At 41.2% G+C, this 21,552-nt stretch overlaps 1 protein-coding gene across 2 annotated transcripts in view; it reads right to left on the bottom strand.

Annotated features, from left to right (window-relative positions):
* Positions 1 to 1,269: 1,269 nt before the first annotated feature.
* Positions 1,270 to 21,552, bottom strand: part of ttc7a (tetratricopeptide repeat domain 7A) — a 60,169-nt gene continuing 39,886 nt past the window's right edge. For both annotated transcript variants that reach the window (XM_072391448.1, XM_072391449.1), the window contains 2 exons: positions 15,895 to 16,097; positions 1,270 to 3,937 (listed from right to left, as the gene is read on the bottom strand). In XM_072391448.1, the coding sequence (XP_072247549.1) occupies positions 3,719 to 3,937; positions 15,895 to 16,097 (422 nt within the window). In that variant the 3' untranslated portion in view covers positions 1,270 to 3,718. The remainder of the gene's footprint in view (positions 3,938 to 15,894; positions 16,098 to 21,552) is intronic.

The following is a 21,552-nucleotide window of genomic DNA, read 5'->3' as shown; positions in this document are numbered from 1 at the left end:
TGGCCACCACCCATGATTATCAGTCACCTGTTTGTTACTGATCACTATCTTATCCAGTGTGACTCATTTCAGGGGGTATGGAGTGAGTGTCTGTGTGTGTCAAGTGAAACATATGTCCCATACCTGAAAACTTCATACACGGTGTAGAAGTGAAAGTGGAACCAAAGCGACGTGCGTGGATAGTCTCACATCCTAGCAAACACGCAAATGCAATACAATTCCATGCTTACACATGTATATGTGTGTGTGCGTGTCCAATGAATAGAGCTTCATCTGCCTGTTGTCATTGTGAAAGGCTTTGCAGCGGGCCACTTCCTCCATTAATCTGACTCCCCTTACTGGAGCTGTCAAGACCATGGCATTCATGTGTGCGCGCGCGTATTTAAGCAGGTGCACAATGTGTTCACGTACTGCTAACTCTCTATGTTTGTGCGTGTGTGAGCACACCACGTAATATTTCACTCCTTCCCCTCTGGGATTAGACCATTCATCTCCCGAAGCCCCTGTGTAGGTGTCTCACACAGCGCTAATGAGGAGAGGATGGAACAAGGGAGAGTTGGCGAGCGAGGAGGGAAAAAGTGAAAATAGATTTTTTTCGGACGGCAGGGAAGAGGCGACAGTGATCGATAATTTCTGCCCCAAAAATCAAAGTATTGATGAATGAGGGGATTTTATTCCTGGAGTGATGGGTATGTGGGCGACTGGAGCTTTAAAAAAGGCAGAGAAGAGCAGGGATTAGTCCTTGTTTAACTGCAGGGAGAGAAACTGTTTAGAAAAGGTTTTTTTTCTTTTTTCGCTGAGAGCAAAGGCAGGGGCTCTTCACATAACACAAATCAATTTACACAAGCCTAAGACATTGATTATAGCTGGCTCATACCTCACATGGTAACAGCAGACATCAAACAGATGCTGTCAAGACTGTAAAACCGCAGAACAGGGGCATTATCTGCCTTTTGCTGTGTGTGTGTTGTGCATGTTTGTGTCTTGCAAGAGTGTGTTGTTCAGCAGACCAGATATCTCTCCGCTTCCCCAGTTACTCAAACAAGGGGATGGCTGCTAGGCAACCAAGCCACATCACATCACATCAGGCGAGCCGCGAGAGAGGAGGAGGGAGGAGGGAGGAGGGAGTTCGGAGGCAGAAAACTGTGCTATCAGTATTACATAAGCCGGCAGCCTAGTCCCACTGCTCACATTAATGTGTTTAGGCACTCGGAAGTGATGTCCATTAGTCACAAGTGACAAGGCAGGTGAAGATGCGGCATCCAGCAGTGATTTTTTATAGCCATTGTTGTTTTTAATTGAGAGCATTATGAACAAATGAGTCAAAACAAACAAAAAGAAAAAAAGAAAGCACACACATACACGAGTTGTCTCCTGTACTATAAAACAGAGAGGCATCAGGGACTGATAACACCCCAGAGGGATAATTTAAGACAAACATACATGCATGAAGATAGAAAATCCAATGGTTTACTGTATGATGACACATGCTTGTGGACACACACATATATAATGATGTTATATGGAATGACTGTTGGATTCATTTTCGAGAAAAATATTTGCTCTCATTTGAAGAGAGAGACTTGTGTGTACATAAAAGCTACATCAGTCTTCTATATGATCAAGAACCCCCCCCCCCAACAAAAAAACCCAAAAACAAAACATCAAGAGTCCAAGATAACGACAAAGATGACTGACAGCCACACATATGGAGCACAACAGTATACAGAACATTTCATCTTAAGATGTAACCAGCACATCTCTGTGATTTATGAGCCATCAAAGTGAGTATTTACAACATTACTCCTCATTTGTCCCCAACCACAACAGAAATATGACTTATTTTGGCATAACTCCATAGGAGATGTATGCGGTTCAGTTACAGTAGCTGCATCAGAACATCCATTTTCTATACACCCCAATTTTTTATCTGCAAAGCCCCGAAGCACTCTCATAAGTGTTCTGCACAAATGAAAATATTACCCAGCAATTTCAGGTGAAGCAGTTACGCTAAGATAAAAAAAAAGCATTCTTGTCTGATAGCTCATCAAAAAGTCATGAGCCCCTTTCAGACATGGGACACGAAACATTAATGGCTTCATCAGTCTGTTAAAGCGATGGTATTCCGTCATTCATAGGACAGTTTAAGTGAAGAATAAGTCAACAAAATAGCTTTTTTATTTTTCTTCAACGTGCCGTGTTCCTGGGACAGTTCATATTAGCTCGACAAGTACACTGTGGTTGTGTGAAGAAGAGCGCCGATGGTTACGAGCGGTTGAAAATATTGCTTTTCAACATGTCCAATCCTTTTGGATCGGTGGTGTCACAAAGGACTCAAATTGGCTTTTTTTATTATTAAGGTTTCACTGCACCCACAGTGACAAGCCAAGAGAAACATTATTTTGCACTTGACCTGGGTTCACTGTGTCCACAGCTGCTCGTGTGGGCCTGACAGAACACGGCAGAGGAAAGTCGTTTTTTTTCCTCATTCATTTGGATCAGGCTGTGACACATTGTCTAATATTCCTCTGATAGCAGATCATATGCCAAAATTAGTTTGTATTGCACAGTTCTGTATTTAGTTTTGACTTGTGTTGACAGTGGTGTGGAAACGCTACGGTGTACGACCTAAGATTGCTTGTTATTAAAAAGTACCAGATGGTTAAACCCTATCACCGTTTATCACCACCACATGTGAACTTCAAACAATCTAATCAGAACTGAAGCCAGTCAGTGCATAGGAGCTCAATAGGAGCTGTCATCACACCCTAAACAAGCCTGTACCCGGGGCACAACACTTCCCCTCAGGAGGAATCGGAAGGTCGGTCGTTGGGTCAGTCGAAATGTCATTCTACAGGTTGCCTCCGATGCGTTCATCTGTGTGTGAGTGTGGGTGAAGAAACGCTTTAAAGAGGACTGCACAACCTGTAACGCTGTTAAGACTAAGAAGTCCCAGAAGAGTGTGTGTGAATGTGGCTCGTTTTGTAAAAGCGTTTTGAGTGGTCAACTAGACTAAAAAAGGAAAGAATAAATGCAGTCCATTTACCATTTTGATGGTTTGGAGCCCAGCACGATATATTCTCCAATGACTTCTGCTAGCTGCCATCGCCACATATCTTTCAGACGTGAAACACTATCACGATTGTTATCAGATTATTGGAAAGGAGTCGATGTCTGAAAAGGGCTACAGACAGCATCAATTTGCATTGTTGAAAATATGCATGAGATTATACATGAAATTTTGGAAAACCCGCTCATGTGCTTTCTTGTGAAGAGTTAGATGAGAAAACTGATACGAATGATGTATTTGTTCATCAAACAAACAAATCAAGTTACAACATAAGAAGCTACATCTGGGAGATGGTTAGCTTAGCTTAGCATGAAGATGGAAGAAACCGTTAAACAGTCTGATTTTGTAACAAATAGGCAAATCTGCACACTGCCATCTTTCATTGTTTACCAATTAATAATTCTGATTGAATAATAAAACAGAAAACTAGTGTGTTGAGAAGCTGTGGTTTCAAAGTATATGTGCTGATGAATATATACGAGAATGGTATTTTCTCATCTCCTTTTCCACAAGAACACAAGATATTTCCATAAATAAACAATTAATTTAAAGCACATTCCTATGTATCTTTATTAGTGTATCATCTAAAAGGCCAATTCTTAACGAAAACCAAAAGCCAGACCCCCACCCCATCTTCACCCAGGCTTTTCAGAGCTCCCTGGGGATGATGGTGAAAGGCCGGATGGGGCAGGAGGCCTCCAGCTCCAGGGCTGTCAAAAAGCAGTCTGGAGCCTGGCTGGAGTTCTGGGCCTGCAGAGCCTCACCCAAGGAGCTCCACGCCTCATGGGACGTGCTGTGGACCTGAACCGCATCCCGCAACACCTTCTCTCCGAGGTGGACTCGTCCAGTTTTTATCAGCAGACGACCCTGAATGGACAGATTGATGGGGGAAACCAGAGGAAATATTAGTCTGATTAAAATTAAGGAGTATTTTTGTCAGGCTTATGAACTCATATTCAAATTCAATCAAGTCTAAATGTCAACTGAAAGCAAAAACCTACTTTTTAATCTCAATATCTTGTCTCCAGTATTTCTCTTATCCTAAGTATCTACCGTCAAATAATTTTTATCGCATAATAAGGTCAAGGAAGCAGGTGTGTTTTTCCATAAGAATCTGAACCGTAATTCCATGTTGCCCCGTGGACTTGTTAGGACCGAAAAAAAGACAAGAAAAACCAAAAACTCCAACAACAGGAGTAATATTCAATTGAGATTGTACAATCGCAGGGAGAAAATCCACAAATGATGAGATTACAAGTAACCCTCTGGATAGAAATGATGCAGTATGTTGGGAGTCAGGCATACACACATGCTAGCATGTGCGCACCCACCAGACTGTGAAAGCTGATGTTGTGTTCGTGGTCAGAGGAAAGACTGTTGGAAGGAAGCATTTAAGTGGATTAGAATTATGTGCACTTTACATTACTGTTTATCACTGGCTATAACATACCCTCCCTGGGTAAATACAGAATAGCACTAAACTTATAGCAGAAATAAAAATAAAAAATAAAAATTCTGTCCAAGACGGTGTCATTTAGTGTCACTTTTGATATTTCGATGTTATTGACTGTTTAGTACTATAAATTAAATGTAAATTCTTACCAGATTACAGCAGATTGTACCAGATAAGTGCAATGTCACAACCAACATACTCCTGTGTCCATTAAACTATCCGTTCTCACAGTCTCACAATCATACCTGTGTTCACGTTAGAATCACCCACATGCATGTGTTTGGACTGTAGAGGGAAAATGTGCTCTGTGGCTGTGCTTCATGAATTTTCCAGTCAGAAATGAGATACACATTAACATTAGGAAACCAGATGTTTAGCCAGATGTTTATAGCTGTGGTCCTTTCAGGTCCAGTTTAGATTATATTTACATCTTACACTTCCAGTATGATTATCTGTGTCAGGGATGTTGAGGTTTTGGAGTGGCTGGTTAGTACAGTGACTGAATTGCCTTGCCTGTATGTGCATGCATTGTTGCTAAACTCCAAAAAACCCTAAACGTGTCTGATGACTAACGATGACACAGTTTACAATATGCTTTGAAATCTAAAGTCTTGAAATTATTTGGACTTTTTATAACCACAACTTTGACACAACTTGGCAAGCTCTAAGGTGATCATGCAAGTTATTGGCCGATTTATGGCCAAAGACTTATTGGTAAAAAGTCAACAGTGTTTCACTGATAAATGTGTGCCAGACTTGCATGCATGCATTTTCCCCAGTACTATCAGCAACCAAAAACAGTGTGATTCCCTGGTCTCTTATCTAATATATCCAGCTGAAGTTAGCTACGGGTGCCACATTCATTGAAATGACTTCTTCTCATTTACGATGGAAAATAAATATCTATGTTAAAGAAACGTTAAAAATCAAATCAAATCCCTTCACGTTACCTTGAAAAGAATCGTTCCTCTAAAGGATGAATTATCCCGGAATCATATCGTAACCCTTGAATCTAAATATGTACCATTTTGTCTTACAAGGGAGAGATAAACATAAGTAGTCAGAGGTGATGGATGTCATTAAGAACACATTTGGGAAGAAAATATTTTCTCAAAGTGCCCTACCCATAGTAATGCATAAGTCTTAATATAATTAAATTCCATGCGTTATTAAAAATACATAAACAAATAAGAATTTAAACAATCACCCTAGTGCAGCTGTCAAGAAGGGATACGTTACCTATGAAGATTAGTTACAGGCTGTAATCATGTCTATTTCTGCTGTAAAGTTGAGCATTTTAACATTTCTCTTCTGGAGCCATTCAGTGAACTACAGTTTTTGGCACTTAGTGTTTTGGCTTTATGTTTCTTTGTCAGAGGATGGCACATACATATTAACAACTGCAAACACTCATTCCTTGACTTATAACCCCATTATCACCAATCTTAGATCCTTCAAAGATGCGTTCCAAAAACTAGAAATCCTAAACACTGACTCATAACGCATTTTGGATGTCAGGAAAACAGAAGTAGAAAATAAATATCAAGCTATGTTCCACAAACGAACAAGCAAACAGCTTGTGGGTATTGCTACGGAGTCCCAGGAGCTGATTGTGCACAGAAGAACATTGCACAAGTTGCTAAACATGATGGACAACACTTCACCCTCGACAAATCATAGTGAAGAAACTGCAGAGGCTTCTGTTCAACCAGAGGCTTCTTCAGCTTTGCTGCAACAAATAAAGACACAGGAGATCGTTCCTGCCCACAGCAATAGCTCCATGCAGTGAATATTATTTGTTTATAATTCACCATTAAGGATGAATAAACAGTTAATTTAATTCAGATTCTTTATATATAGAAGAATGAATATATTTGGGAAAGAGAGGGATGTAATATGTATATTATGTGGAAAGGATTGTGTATTATATGTACCATGTGTATATTATATGTGTCTGTTGCATTGTGTTCCATGAGTATATTATGTGTATATTATGTGTAATATCTTCTGTCACCACGTTAAAGGTCAAGAGTGTTTGTGCGTGCATTCTGTCTCTTTGGAGCTCAGCTCAGTTGTGGTGTGTTTGAGAGTGAAGCAGAAGAGTGTCACGCAAATAACCAACAGCATGGAGTCAAATCTGCCTCGCACACAAACATATTCCACAGGCGCACACACAAAGGCAAGATGCAGTGTCCCATGCACACTCAAAGTGACAACAGTCAGCCATTCTTTCACAGTATTACCCCCATTCTTCCTTTGACTATCTGTTACTTACACATACACACACATACTGAGCTGGCCTGAGGTCAGACAGAGGAGTCTTGTTATGTAGTCTCTGCTCACAAGTTCCAGATTAATTGGGCTGAAACTCACATAGCTGTCTGGGGGCTCTGATGCAACTTTCAATAAAAGCACACACACTTGCACACACTCTCTCTTACTTCTTCCCTCAGTTCTTCTTTTCTTCGCCGCTGCTGTGAGGACAACACAGGAACAACAAAACTCTTGGGTAAGAAGAAACCTGACAGTGGTTTCTGTGCAGACTGGTTTACAAGTTCATGTGTGGGACCATATGAATGTGTGTGGGTGTACGCTGGAGGTGTATGATGAATATCTGCTGGTTTGACCATCTTCTTCCACGTCTCCAGCCACACGAGAGTGTCATTGTTCTACCATTCTCTTGCATAAACACAGTCGACCACTGGACACACACTTACACATCCTTCCATCAGAACCCCTGTGTTAGTTATGCTTGTAACCATGGAAAAGGTAATGCTTCTAGGTCAGTGACTCAATCAAATCACACTCAGGTACATACTATTTATGGACATGAACATACAACACAATATCCAAACACATGCACACACACTAACAGTTATTCCAGTAAAAATCTTTCAACATTTTAGGAAGTATATATTTGTTTTGTTTCTGGGAAGAACATTTTCCTTTTCCTATTTCAACAGTAAATACAGAGCTGTGGGCCTGATTCTTCTTGAAGTGAACGAATAAGCCCTTCAACGATGCCTCATTTGGTTGACATAGATTAGTTTTTAATTTGTTGTTGAGATTTTACGCATTAAAGCCTGCGCAGCATCTTTTCATCTGAAACACTGGTGAGTTTCTGTCTTTACGGAGCTGATCTCTCAAGGAACACAGTGCTGCAAAGTCTATAACTGAGAAACACATGTGCTCCAGTGGCATAATGCTTTAACGGAGCAACAACTGAGGGCTTAACTACCAGACACATTGTTAATTCATCATAGCTAGGCAACTGACAGTTTGCCATGAGCTAGCTGACAGTTAGCCATTCGCTTGTTTCCCTCTGCACTGAAACTCTTTATAGTATTAAATTAGGTGATCCCTGAGAACAAAACAGTTCTTCCTTCTTCACTATCGCCTGATGGATTGAATTAAACTAAATCATGTCAATCATGGGGGATTTAATCAAACTGAATTTTGGACTCAATTGCCTCCACTGAGCAGTTGAATCCATCAGGAGCTGTGTCAGACTTGTTACTTTTGAAAACATTTAAAAGATGGTAATTGTTTGTGTTTTTACAGACTTTTTTACAGTCTAGTAGTATTTTGGGATTAGACTAGCATAATTATGAAACAGCTGATCAGTGGCAAGATACATTGCCTAGCTATCATGTATGCAATGACACAGCAGCATGGATGCACATTTGTTGAGAAAGTGACAGCTATTTGATGTAAACAACTATCTGATGCAAAAGGTGGGGTAAAAATCACTATAGAGATACCACTGGAACCGTTTGAGTCGTTGGTAAGGAGATGGCAAAAGTTTGCTCGTCCATTGCACCCCTCTGAGTAGGTGTTAGCTTGGCTCCCCATCAGAATTCCTCCATGCTTCTCCAATTTGAAAGGCCGCTGTCTACTGCTTGTAAGACACTTCCTAACCATAAATACTTCACACAACCTTACTTAGAAAAAGGAAAAGAAAAAACTTTGAAATATCCCTAATAACAAAGCAAATTCCCCGGGAATATGAGAAAGATTTTCAGTAAATTTTCAGTCAGCATTAGAAGAGTAAATTCAACACAGGTCATCCACTGGAGGTACCAAACCACATTGTACCTTTAATACAAGTGCAGCCATACATGCCAAAAGCCATACGCAGCCAAATGTGGCAGAGGGAGCAAATAGAAAGTGAATCAAGAGCACAAATTTGACAAAGTTTTAACTGTCATATTGTTTCTGATAAGACCGGTACAGTATCTATTGTTTTTTCCTTAATCACGCCTGCCATCTGTCTCGAGTTCTACCTCAGCTGATCCCACAGTGCTTGGCAGTGCAGGTTTGTCTCTTGTCGTGCCATTTAACGCACAACTGAGCTGAGTTGAGCCAAACAGAGCGCGTGGGCGGTGGTGCTTTCAATCAAACCACCTTCCTTTCCAAATTTGAGCAAACATTGGAGACACTGCAAACAATCCACAACCTTAATCAAGTGCATTTTCATTAATTAGACCAAACAGAGTGAAAAAGGAAAAGCTTCCTGAATGTCAACAGCAAACACCCCACAGAAATCTGATTATGGAATTGTTGGAGTTTTCGTTTGGTGTCACCTGATCTTATTCATATTTCATACTGCACAAAAGAAAATTACTTATATTTCACATAGAGCTAAGCAACATATTTATGCTCAGGAATCATAGCAATTCTTTACTGCTAAAAACTTTCCCCGTCTCAAATGAGTATTGAAAAGTGTCATTACATTGTTGTCCAACTCAAGAATAAAACCACAAGGGTTATAAGGCGATGTGTCATCAAAGTATAACTTAATGTTGCCCTTAAGTAAACTGAGCAGAGTAAGGGAAACATGTTTACATGACATAAGCTCCAACTGAGTTTGTGATAAAACTATTATATGTAGAAGTTTAGAACAGAAATCAATGTCTTTGAGACAGTGGAGAGACAGCTGAACACTAAATTTAGACTTGCAATCTGTTGTTGTCAACCATGCTGCTACTGCACTGAAGCGCTGTGACTGTCCAGACGAACTGGCAAAATAATAATGATCATTTCTAATATTTAGTTTAGGCTCAAGGTAAGAAATGTATCATGTAGTTGTACTTGAGGTTATGTATGCATATGGCATGATCCACATCAATGAGGTCAATAATAATGCAATTTGACAGCCATGGGGCTTGTTAGGTCACCCAGAAGCCATCTGCTGAGCCCCTTTAGGGTACCAGCCTTGACATACATACGTGCCTTTTAACCCAGTAGCCTAAAACCCAAGTCACTGAACCAGGGGTAGTCTTCACCTGAACTTTTAAACCCATCAGCAGCACGGTCAGGGAGGGAGAAGTAAAAAAAAGATGCCTAATTTTCCTCATTTTCAGTTCTGATTTTTATTTTCTTTAATAGTAGTATTTTTATGTTTCAAAGATAATGCTTATTAGAGTCCTTATGGTTATCAGAGGTTTATAAATAAGGAGGCCTAGCTAAGGATTCTGAGAACCACGGAATCTGCATTTGTGGTATACAGACATCATAGGTCGCTAGCTAGATTCATTGCTTGGTAGCATATTTAGCTAGTTATATGGTTATGCCTTCTAGCTTTTACAAAACTGTATCAATCCCTGAATTCTGGTCGTTGAAATAACACAAAAATGAAAATCAAGAAACTCAATTGTGTCTAATACTGCTTTTGTTTGAATTTTTGTTTGTATTTACCACGGTCACAGGAGAGTCAGTATGAGCAACCTTATGAGTGAAAATGTTCAGAAACCTCTTCCAGCTTACCTATCATAATCATCAGCTCACAAATTCCAAATTTACTCATTTAAAGGAGGTATGACTCCAAAATTCCGTATTGCAAAGTTAACCAAGCTTTCACATTTTCAGCAATGATTTTTCAACATGTTTTCACAAAGAATCTGTGGCAAAACATGCACCATCTATGTTTGTGGTGTGCATGTGTCAAAATCAACCCCTCTCGGTATATTCCCACCTTTCCAGAGATTACATCACATATATAAATATATAACAGAACAAAAGTCAATGTGGCTCACAAACATACAAGCATGCACACACTGACATGAGCAGTTAGCATCAAGAAGGAAGAATGAAAGAAGAGGCTGCTGTTGGCGCCATGGAGGAAAGGAAAAGGAGGAAAGCTAGGAAGGAAGGGAGTGTGAGCGAGAAAGAGCTAAACTGGGAACAATGACTAGAGAGAGGGAGATGGAGAGAAGAAAAAGACAGAGGCGTCAAAGAAAAAGGAAAAAATAAGTGAGCTCACATGAGCCATACATAGAAACAAGAGGCACCAGCCAACTCCTAATTGTCTCTCTGTTTGCCCCCCCACCTCCATTTTTTTCCTCACTCCCTCTTTCCCTCACACGCTGTCTTTTTCTCTCTCTATTCATGGTTATCAGAGGTCTTGCTCAATAGAATATATTTCCCTGGTTGCTAGGCAATCCCATAAAGCGATGAGAACGACCAAAGTGTTATAAATAATGTATTTGCATTATCTAATCAGCTGACAGCCACCCCCACCCACAGAGAGAGAGTGAGTGAGAGAGAGAGAGAGAGGGAGTGAGAGAGAAATGAAGGGGGGTGGGGGGGGCTTTTGATAATTGGAACGCGATTAATTCAATGAGCACAAGTCCTCGTCCTGAGAGTATACATGCATATGTGAGGCTGTGTATGAATATGCCTCTGTTGAAGGGGAGTAAAAGTAAGGTGGGGGTGTGTGTGCGTGTGTGTCTGACTGACTCAGAGCAAGTTCCACTACAGAGCAGAGCAGGATGAGATGTGGAGGATGCTGGGAGTGGGTCAGATTCATTGCATACCATTGCCAGAAGCGAGGCTGGGCCATATTTCAGGATCAGCAACCCACCAGAACACACACACACAAACGTATCACATGCCGTACATACACACGTGTCGACCAAACACTTATCATAATGAGGCTAACAGCACGGACAGACAAATGTGGAATATTTGACACTGCTTCGGCTTTGACAGACAAACATAATACATGTTTGAAGTTAGCCTGGAGATCCAAATAACATAATGACATTAGAATACTTTTGCAAAACATAAGCACACATATGCACACACACACATAGTACCACACCAGTTCACAACCACACCCTCGTTCAACCAAAAATACTCTGAAACCAGCAGCTGACCAGAGCTGTGAGTCTGATCACCGAATTTCTCCCTCTCGATCTGACACACATGCTCAAAAACCACATGGAGATGGCTGTTGCTAATATAAAGAGCTGGATTAAGTGAAGTGGTGTATATAAAATCAAATTCAGTACTGATTGGTGAGCCTCTGTAAGGATTCCACTTATGGGTTTCCCTGACTCACATTTCCCCTTCCTCGCCTGCATTGGCTGCTTAGGGGAATGACTTCTTTAAACACTGGTTGAAAGAAGCTCTATAAAAATCTACATTCATGTCTTGTTCTATTTTCATTAAAGTGAATTTAATGATGGGTGTCAGTTTAAATTTCTAGGAGTTCTGGTTGACAATTTGGTGATTTGGCTGGCTTCCACATCTGCTTCCATTCTTTATGCTATGCCAAGCTAGTTAGGCTAAACACACAGACAAGGAAGTAGAATTGACTTTTTCCTCTAACTAGAAAACCTACAAGTTGTGATCAACGAGAGCTCAGTGGAACATTAGTGGGCTGTTTTGGACTGCACCAAAATGCAGTCAGCTCTGTCTCACATTTAAAAGAATAACCTTCATTAACAAATAAGTAGCACTTAACTGTGCGCGGCTGTAGTGTCATGTGGTGACAGTTACTAGCAAATCCTTTCAGCAAGAAAGGCTTAAAAAAATAAGGTTAGGTATAGAGAGCAAAAAGGTCAGTTATTTTTAGACTTAAATTACTTATTCAAATCTTAACAATTTCTCTATTTGTTAGTTTTAGGTTACAACAAATATGTTTTAGGTTATATAAACACTTATACCATTGGTATTCTGGCACAGGCCAGTTAATTCAGTGGTATGATGCATAGGACATGCCTGTTATCACCCTTATTTGATTCTTGAGAGCTTGTTTGCATGTTCGGGACATCATAAAAAGTTGTCTGGGTCCTTGCCAGATCTTCAAATTACGTAAAAACATCACTAACAGCAACAACTGACATACCACACTATGTTACTAATATTTAAGAAAAGCTTACAAAAAACAGATGATATGTAATAATCATTTTCTATCACTGAGAAGGAATTTTCTTCTTTACGGTGTTGCGTCAGTTCATTGAGTTTTCCAGGCATTCTTATATGCACAGATTTCTTAAGGAACAGGCACGGTACTTCAATCAGGTTGAAGTCTGGACCCCTTGATCATTGCAACATCTTGATTCTTTTGTTTTTTCCAGCCATTCTGTAGTAGATTTGCTACTGCGTTTGGGATCATTGTCCTGTTGCATGACCCAATTTCAGCCAAGCGTTAGTTGTCAAACAGATGGCTCCATATTTGACTCTAGAATACTCTGGTATACAGAGGAGTCCATGGTCCACTCAATTACAGCAAAGTGCTCAGGTCCTGTGGTTGAAAAACAAGCCCACATTATCAGCCCTCCACCACCGTGTTTAACAGTTGGTACGAGGTGTTTGTGCTGATATGCTGTGTTTGGTTTTCACCAGAAGCGGTAATGTATTTTACCAAGCATTTTCACTTTGGTCCCATCTGTCCAAAGGACATTGTTTCACGAGTCTTGTGAATATTTTAGATGAAACATTGCAAACCTAAGCTGTGCTGTTCTTTTTAAAGAAAATGGGCTCCTTGTTTGAAAGGGTTGCTTCTCTTGGCATCCTTTCAAATACGCTATACTTTTTCTAGTTTCTCTAAGATCATTGCTGATATATTTCCTCCTTGGCGTTATGTTAATACAAACCTGAATGCTCAAAACCAACAAACTGCCAAAACTTCTGTCTTTTATAAGTTTTCACGCTTCTGTATTTTAGCAAACTTCTATAATAAATTTTAAGTATTATGGCGTAATACATAAAACCTTAGAATTAGAAGCGTATTTACACACACTTACACACTTTTATCCACAGCCAAATCAATAAAAGCTGCAATGCATCTAAAGGACAGTCAAGGAAAGTACAGTATGTTCTTTTGCAGAATAATGGCTCAAGTGTAAAAATATCAACCAAGAATATCATCAGAATTCCCCTTAAGGCAGCACGGAATAAGTGGGCCACTGGCACACAAAGTGTCCACAGCAGATACAGTATAAAAATACATGCATGAAGACAGAGCCGCAAAGTAACAGCAACTGTGGTCTGTATTTTGAAGCTGATGCAGGACACAATATAGGCATGCTCCAGATCAAATGTCCCACTCGTCCCGGTCAAAGTAAGAATACAGCTATTTTTTTCAATCCTCCATTAGCATATCTAATGACGGACTATTCTACGACATTCCATTCCATAGAGAATGCACAATTTTTTTGTAGTTGGGTCATTTACTTCTTGCCAAAATATGTGACCTAATGCAAGTGCTTCCGAATAGTTTACTCCAAAAAGCACAAATAGTCCGCATGTGCGCCAAATCCATGGAGGAAAACTGGCATACACAAACACAGTTATGCCTAAACACACACACACACACAAAACTTAGACTGAGAACACATCTGTCTAGTAAGAGACCCAGAGTAGGACCCTGCCAGCTGGCTTTGTTTCAACTTTTCACCCACTGGGATTGGTTCTCCCACAGGCCAAATATGGAAGAGATGCGTACCTCTGTTTGCCCCTGGGACTGCACTTCTACAGACACAAAAACCCCTTCAAAAGTGCACAGTAGGAGCGAACGCATTAGCCTTATGTGGTCACAAGATGGCTTGTTCTTAAGTCAAAGAGATATCAAGCAGCACATTTATTGTAACCATGGAGACCAAAACCATATGCGCTCATGTGTAAGCACATGACGAGTGGTGTTAGTTTTGGATTTGAGGAATATCCCTCTCTGGTCCCTTCACCATGACAACAGAGAAAGTTCAGAGGTTAGAGTAGCTGTGGTTAATCCAGTGGATCATCTGGAAGACAGACTGGCAGACTGAGCAGGAGAGTGGGTGGGAGTGGGCGAGAGAGGATCTTTATAGTGTGGCAGTGAAAGAGAGAGAGAGAGAGAGGATCTGCTGGGATGAAATGAAGGTGGGGGAGTGATCAGGAGAAAGACAGGCAGTCTTTAAGCACTGTTTTTTTAATTGATCAGTTATGGATGAAAATGTATTTCTTTTTTTTTTGGAATTGAGACTATATGAGACTGTAATGTGATAATTAACTTCTTACTGTGTGAGTGTCTGTTCACAGGAAACTGTGTACAGGAGAAAAACACTGTTTGTGAGCAGCTGCAATTGCTGATACAAGGATGCTAACCTCTGATAGTGGCTAATAGCAAACTAGCCTAAAATTTGTGCTGGATTAACAAAAATCTTTTTATTTCATCGCTAACATTTCTGCTTCTTCAAAGAAAAAATGGAGATGATTACCATTTTAAACACGTTTTTTACGTTATCATTATCTGGAGCCAATTTACAAACAGAGATTTGTTCTGTCTGAGGAAGCAAAACAGCTGCCATTTCTGATTTATTCTTTAACTTGTTTAGTTTGATCTACTAAGTGTAAGGCTATGTTGGGTACTTTGATACTTTCACCAGTCATTCTAGTATATAACAATCATCAGGATGTTCTTAAATATTCAGATGATATCATAACCCCAGTATTTTTTTTTGCTTTAGATTATTAAATTAACTAAAAAGATTGGGTCTCTCAAGTATGAGATCTAATCTTCAATCTGGAACCTAACAGAATGAACTGTACATACATAGACCTGCTGAGTGTGTATGAATTCACCTATTCACAAAATAAATGTGTAGAACTGGCATATAAACATGTGCATAAGTGTAATGTGATTGTTCGACCTAACAGAATCACAGTATCAATGATTAGTCAATGTGCCTATATGTGGGAATAAATGTTAAAGACAGTTGGTAGAGCTTCATTTCAGGTCAGTTTAATCTAAAGGATTGAAGACTATCTTTTTTCTACCTTACGTGTAAGAGACCACGTTCGATTTAATTCTGAAATACTTGCATAACAAACAATTTAATGTAATTTGTGAACTCAAGTAAAGCATTAGAAATGTGTACGAGTGTGTGCACATGCTCAGCCTGCATACTACGTCAGTTCTAATTTAATAGACTCAAATAAAGCACTTAATGTATTAGTGTATCCATGCATGTTGTGAGTGAGGGGGGGTTTGTGTCTCTGTATGTGCACACTGACCACTGCTTGCGTGTGTGACACTAAACAGAGCAGAGTATTATATAAGTTTTAATTCAATTTTACATCCTCTGAAGCTTTCACTGTCTCTCACCAAGTGCACCAGTATGCGCTCTCCTGTGGGATGGATGGCCAGGGCCTCATCATACAGGCCTTTGGCTTCGTCCAGTTGACCCCGGAGCTCAGCAAGGCGGCCCCGCTGGAGCAGCACAGACTGAGAGTTGGGGAAGAGCGAGCTGGCCTCGGCTATGCAGAACTGGGCCTCCTTGAGCCGACCGTCCGCCATGAACAGCTCCCCTGCAGCAGGAGAGGCAGGACAAAGAATGGAGAGACAGGTAAGAGGTTGCAGAGGAAGGACGGCAGAAAAGGGCAAACAGGAGAAGGGTGAGGTGGTGTGGGAGCAGAAGTGGAGTGAAAGGAGCAATGAAAAAATGAGTTGAGTAGTTCAGACAGGACAAGAATACAGTGGAATTCATCCACTCAGCTACATGTGACAGTGACAGAGATTAACTGTGAGTTCAGCAGTTTCATGGTAAAATATAAACAGCACGGCCCTCAAATACTTGGATGGACACATACACGTATAGAGATGTATATACACACGCACAAAGACAGATTGGAGGAGAGTGCGGGAGCAGTGTAATGCCTGGGAAGTCATGAAACTCTTGCCTAAATATGGCCATCACATACTAAAGCTGCTTGCCTCCTTTCCTTGCTCTGGGAAGATGTAGACAGATCCCAGACACAGAAAACTTACACACACTCACAATCACGCCCACAAGCACTTCCCTTGCCAATAGGCCTCGAGCAAATAGCCGACCAGAGGACCAGCCCCTAGGGCTGGAGCAGGCCAATGTCTGAACAGGAAGCTGGAACAGTGAGCTGTCGATCATTTCTGTGAGTGGACGTTAGGTCAACGCCCAGAGAAACCCTGAGAAATAAACCCCACAGCGTTAAACATTATTAGACCTCTGTTTGTGTATGTGCGTGTGTTATAGAGAACAAGATCAAGTGAACTGTGCTGGGCAAATATACTGAGAGTGTCGTCTGCTCCTGAGTGCGAAGAACCCATGTGTGTGCTTGGTAGCGGATGTTTTGTTTATTTACTTGTGTCTCATAGGTGAGCAGATGGGGAATACCTAGAGCATGAATACAACCAATCTATGCAGGATGAAAAAGAAAAAAGCTTTTTACCAGCCTCGGGGTTCCTTTTCGTAGCTTCATTTTGCTGAGCAGATTGAGAGACTGCTTACGTAAATTTTATTCTCTCGCTCCTCACCTGAGCTCTCAGAATAAAAAAAAGACAGTTTTTAATTTTGCAGGTATGTATACAGCTAATTATATCCCCTTTAAAAACCCCTAAGTGGCTTTCCTGTGTAGCTGATGAGGATGTGAGATTGAGAGAGGAAGTGACTGATGAGAAGAGGAATGCTGGGAAAGGGGGACAAGGGACTGGGGTGGGGGGATTTCGCATACACACACACACACACACACACACAAACACACACTAACATAGCTTGACAAACATGTTCTATCTTGCCTGAGACACAGAGTTTAAAGGTAAGACATACAAACCCAATTCCAAAAGGTTGGGACACTGTATAAAATGTAAATAAACGGAACGCAATCATTTGCAAATATGAAAAAAAAAGAAAGAAAAGAAAACATCAAATAATAATAAGCGTGAGACGTCTTCGTCTTTCATGGAAAAAAAATGAACTCATCTTGAATTTGATGGAAGTAACACGTCTAAAAGGGAAAGGAGCAACAAAAAGCTGAATAAGTAAGTGGTACAAAGAAGAAGCAGATAGAGGAACATGTTGCAACTAATTAGGTAAACTGCTCAGCAGTAAGAGTGGGTACGAAAAGAGCAATATGCTGTGGCTTCCACAAATGTGGTTTAAGGCTCTATCATACAAAAAAGAAGCCAAATGTGGACATGACCCAGGCTAAAGCTCATTTAAAATGTACTGAGACAAAATGGAAAATTGGTCAGACAAATCGAAATTTGAAATTCTTTCTAGGAATCATGAGTCCTCTAGGCTTAAAAGGAAAGGACCCAGCATTCAGTTCAAAAGTCTGCATTTCTGATGGTATGGGGGTGTATTTGTGGCTATGTAACTGGAAACTTGTACATTTGAAAGGCACAATCAGTGCTGAAAGTTATGTTTTAGACCAATGCACGGGCTTGCATATTTCAGCAAGACAATGCTGAACTACGTATCGTGTCCATTACAACAGCGTGGCTTTATAGCAGAAGACTCCAGGTGCTGAACTGGTCTGCCTGCAATCCAGAACTTTCACCAATTGGAAACATTTTTTCCAATTGCAGCTTGAATTACAAGAATGGGACTAAATTCCTCTCCCAAAGGTTCAGCAACTGGTCTCCTCAGTTCCCAGATGCTTTACAGACCGTTGCTAAAAGAAGAGGAGATGCTTGACAGTGGCAAACGTGGCCCTCTCTGAGCCGCAGTTGATCATGGCCGCGCCTGTGTTTCCGGCTGCTTGTCATCTTCACGCTTGTCTGTCCTGTGGTTTTTATCTCTGTTTTTGTTACTACTTTGTTTGGATAGTGTACAGTCAATTATCATCTACGATCGCCTGAAGTTATTTGAAATGAAAGCCTCAGCGGCATCCGGAATATTGAGCGTTTTGCCCCAATCTTCGTTCCCAGCTCCCAGCTGGAACTTTGAATCCTCGCGGGTGCTCCCTCCGCGGCCAGGAGACGAGGGCAAGGCGGAGAAGGCTTCATCGTCTTTGGAACCGCTGTTCCTCTGCATTTCCTGCTTCTTCGGAGGGCCCGATGTCTCCGTTTCCTTGGCTGTCTGCGGCTCCCGATGTGAGGCTGTCATGTCTCAGGCCCGTCTTCCCTGGATCGGCACATCAGCTGACCGCCTTCGATCCCGCAAAACGCTCTGCGAGGCGGTTCGAAGTTGACAGCCGCAACTTACGAACGCTTGTCAGAACGTTTTTGTCAGAATTCAGTGACTTTTTAGCCTCATCATCATTTAATTTGAGAAAATCCTCCACCTTGGTGATATTAACATGGCTATAAATTACTCTACTAGCCGCATTGCTGCTAATTTTCTGGAGGTAACTGAATATTTTAACTTTAGTCAGCATGTTAGTGGATCCACACATGTAAGGGGAAATACTCTTGACTTGGTTTTTACACTCGGTCTCATGATTGACAGTGTGATTTCTGTGGAGTTCCCTGTCAATGATCATGATTGTATTATTTTTAATGTGTCTTTTAATTCTGACTGCCCAGCCAACAAGCGCGTCAAGCGTTCACGAATGTGATCAACCGGGCAGTGCAGCCGTCTCTTGATGATTCTGATGTCAATTCATTAGTTGACACTTTCAACCTGCACTGTTCATCTATTTTAGATTACATTGCTCCAGTAAAATCTCGCTCTGTCGCTGCCGTAAACCCGAATCCTTGGATGAATGAGGACATCCGTTGTTTGAAACGTAGTTGTCGGCGTGCAGAGCGCCTGTGGAAATCCAAGGGTCTCCTAGTCCACCGAATTTATTTGAAAGAACTTTTAACTGAATCTAACTCAAGGGTAAAGGCTGCCAGGGCTCCTTATTTTAGATACCTTATTTCCTCCAATAAGAGGAATCCTAAAGTTGTCTTTGACACTATCCACAACCTTGTCTCCTCCCAGTTGCCTGTTGCTCCGGTGTTCTCTGAGGACGACTGTAATAACTTTTTGTCATTTTTTGTTGACAAAGTCGCCAGCATCAGGGCAAGCATCAGCCCTTCTACCCACCCCATATAAAAGGCAGCCAATACTTGTTCATTTTGTGCCCATCTCCCCGTTACAGTTAACTGAGCTAGTTAGTGGTATGAAGACCTCCTCCAGCCCATTAGATGTATTACCCACATCATTACTGAAAAAAGTCTTAGAATCCACTGGTCCTGCTCTGCTCAATATTGTTAACTGCTCACAGGTCTCTGGTTGTTTCCCCTCTTATTGTAAACAGGCCATTGTTCAACCAATTCTTAAAAAGCCCAACCTGGATCCGTCTTCCCACAAAACTTTTAGGACCATCTCTAAGCTGCCTTTTGTGTCAAATATCCTGGAGAAAGCTATGGCTAATCAGCTCATCGTTGCTCTGAATGTGAACAGGATCTTTGACAAATTCCAGTCCGGTTATTGTCAGAGGCATTCAACTGAAATAGCTCTTCTTAGAGTATCTAAGAACATCATGATGGTGTCTGACACCGGTAAATGTACTGTTCTTATGCTACTCAACCTCAGTGCAGCATTTGACACTGTGGATCATGGCATCCTTACTGACAGGCTTAGGGACCATGTTGGTATCTCAGGCAGGGCCCTTGACTGGTTTGCCTCGTACCTCTCTGGCAGAACCTTCTCAGTAGCTATTGGCCCGTTTATTTCTTCGTCCGCTCCCCTATCATGTGGAGTGCCCCAGGGCTCGGTTTTAGGTCCTATTTTATTTGTTTTGTACATGTTGCCTCTTGGTGAAATCATAAGTCAGTTCCAGGGCATCTCTTATCACATGTACGCTGATGACATTCAGCTACAGTTTTCTTTTAACCCCAACAGAATCGATGGTCTGAATGTGCTGCATGATTGTTTGTCAGCTATTAAGGTCTGGCTGTACAACAATTTCCTTCAGTTAAATACCAGAAAAACTGAGGTTCTCATTATTGGGCCAGAGAGTTGTATTTCTGCTGTGAAGGACTACGTTGGGTCTATATGCACCAATGTATGTTCCTCCCTGAGAAATTTGGACATTATCTTTGACCAACATATGAACTTTGACAAACACATTTATTCTTTGTCTCGCATTTGTTTCTTCCAACTCAGAAACATTGCCAAACTGAGAACCATGGTGTCGTAGGCCGAGCTAGAATTGATAATTCATGCGTTTGTGTCATCTTGGCTGGACTATTGCAACTCCATATTCACATATCTCAGCAAGGCAGCTATTAACCGTTTGCAGTTAGTGCAGAACTCTGCGGCCAGGCTGCTGACTAAATCTAGGCGGAGTTGCCATATAACGCCTAGTTTTAGGATTAATTTTAAAGTCTTCATTTTAACTTTTAGAGTACTTCGTGGTCAGGCACCAGATTACGTGTCTGAACTTCTTCGCCCTCATGTCCCTAGCAGGTCTCTCAGGTCTACCAACCTGGGTCTTCTGGTTGTGCGTCGAACCAGGTGCATAACCAGAGGAGACAGAGCCTTCCAGTCGCACCCAGGCTGTGGAATAGTTTTCCTCAGGACCTGAGAGACTTAGCTACCGTGGACATTTTTAAAAAACATCTTAAAACATACCTGCTCAGGCTGGCTTTTAAGGAGTCGTAGTGTCATTTTGACTGTTTCTGTCTGTTGGTTTTGTCTTTGTATTTTTATTTTATTTGTGTGTGTACCTGTTTCATGATTTTTAACTAGCAACCTTGACGATGCTATGTGAAGCACTTTGTGAGTTTTTTTTCCTCTGCGAAAAGTGCCATATAAATAAATTTACCTTTTTTGTATACTTACTTACTTAGTTTTCGAGATGTGTTCCTGCCATCAAATTGAAGATGAGCTAATACTTTTTTTTGGCGCAAGTGGCCTTTATTGGAAAGTTGCTCAAAAGGAAATAAGAGCAGATAGGGAGAGGGGGAGGACATGCAGCAAGGCGCCCCGAGCCGGTACTGGAACCGGGGACGGCTGCATCGAGCAGCTCCAGCCTCTGCATATGAGATGCCTGCTCAACCAGTTGAGCTAACCGG

The sequence above is a fragment of the Leuresthes tenuis genome, unplaced genomic scaffold (assembly GCF_036924035.1).
Source record: "Leuresthes tenuis unplaced genomic scaffold, fLeuTen1.0.hap1 SCAF_8, whole genome shotgun sequence".
NCBI classification, from domain to species: Eukaryota; Metazoa; Chordata; class Actinopteri; order Atheriniformes; family Atherinopsidae; genus Leuresthes; species Leuresthes tenuis.
The sequence above is the reverse complement of the archived record's forward strand: the minus strand, read 5'-3'. Positions and strand labels throughout refer to the sequence as shown.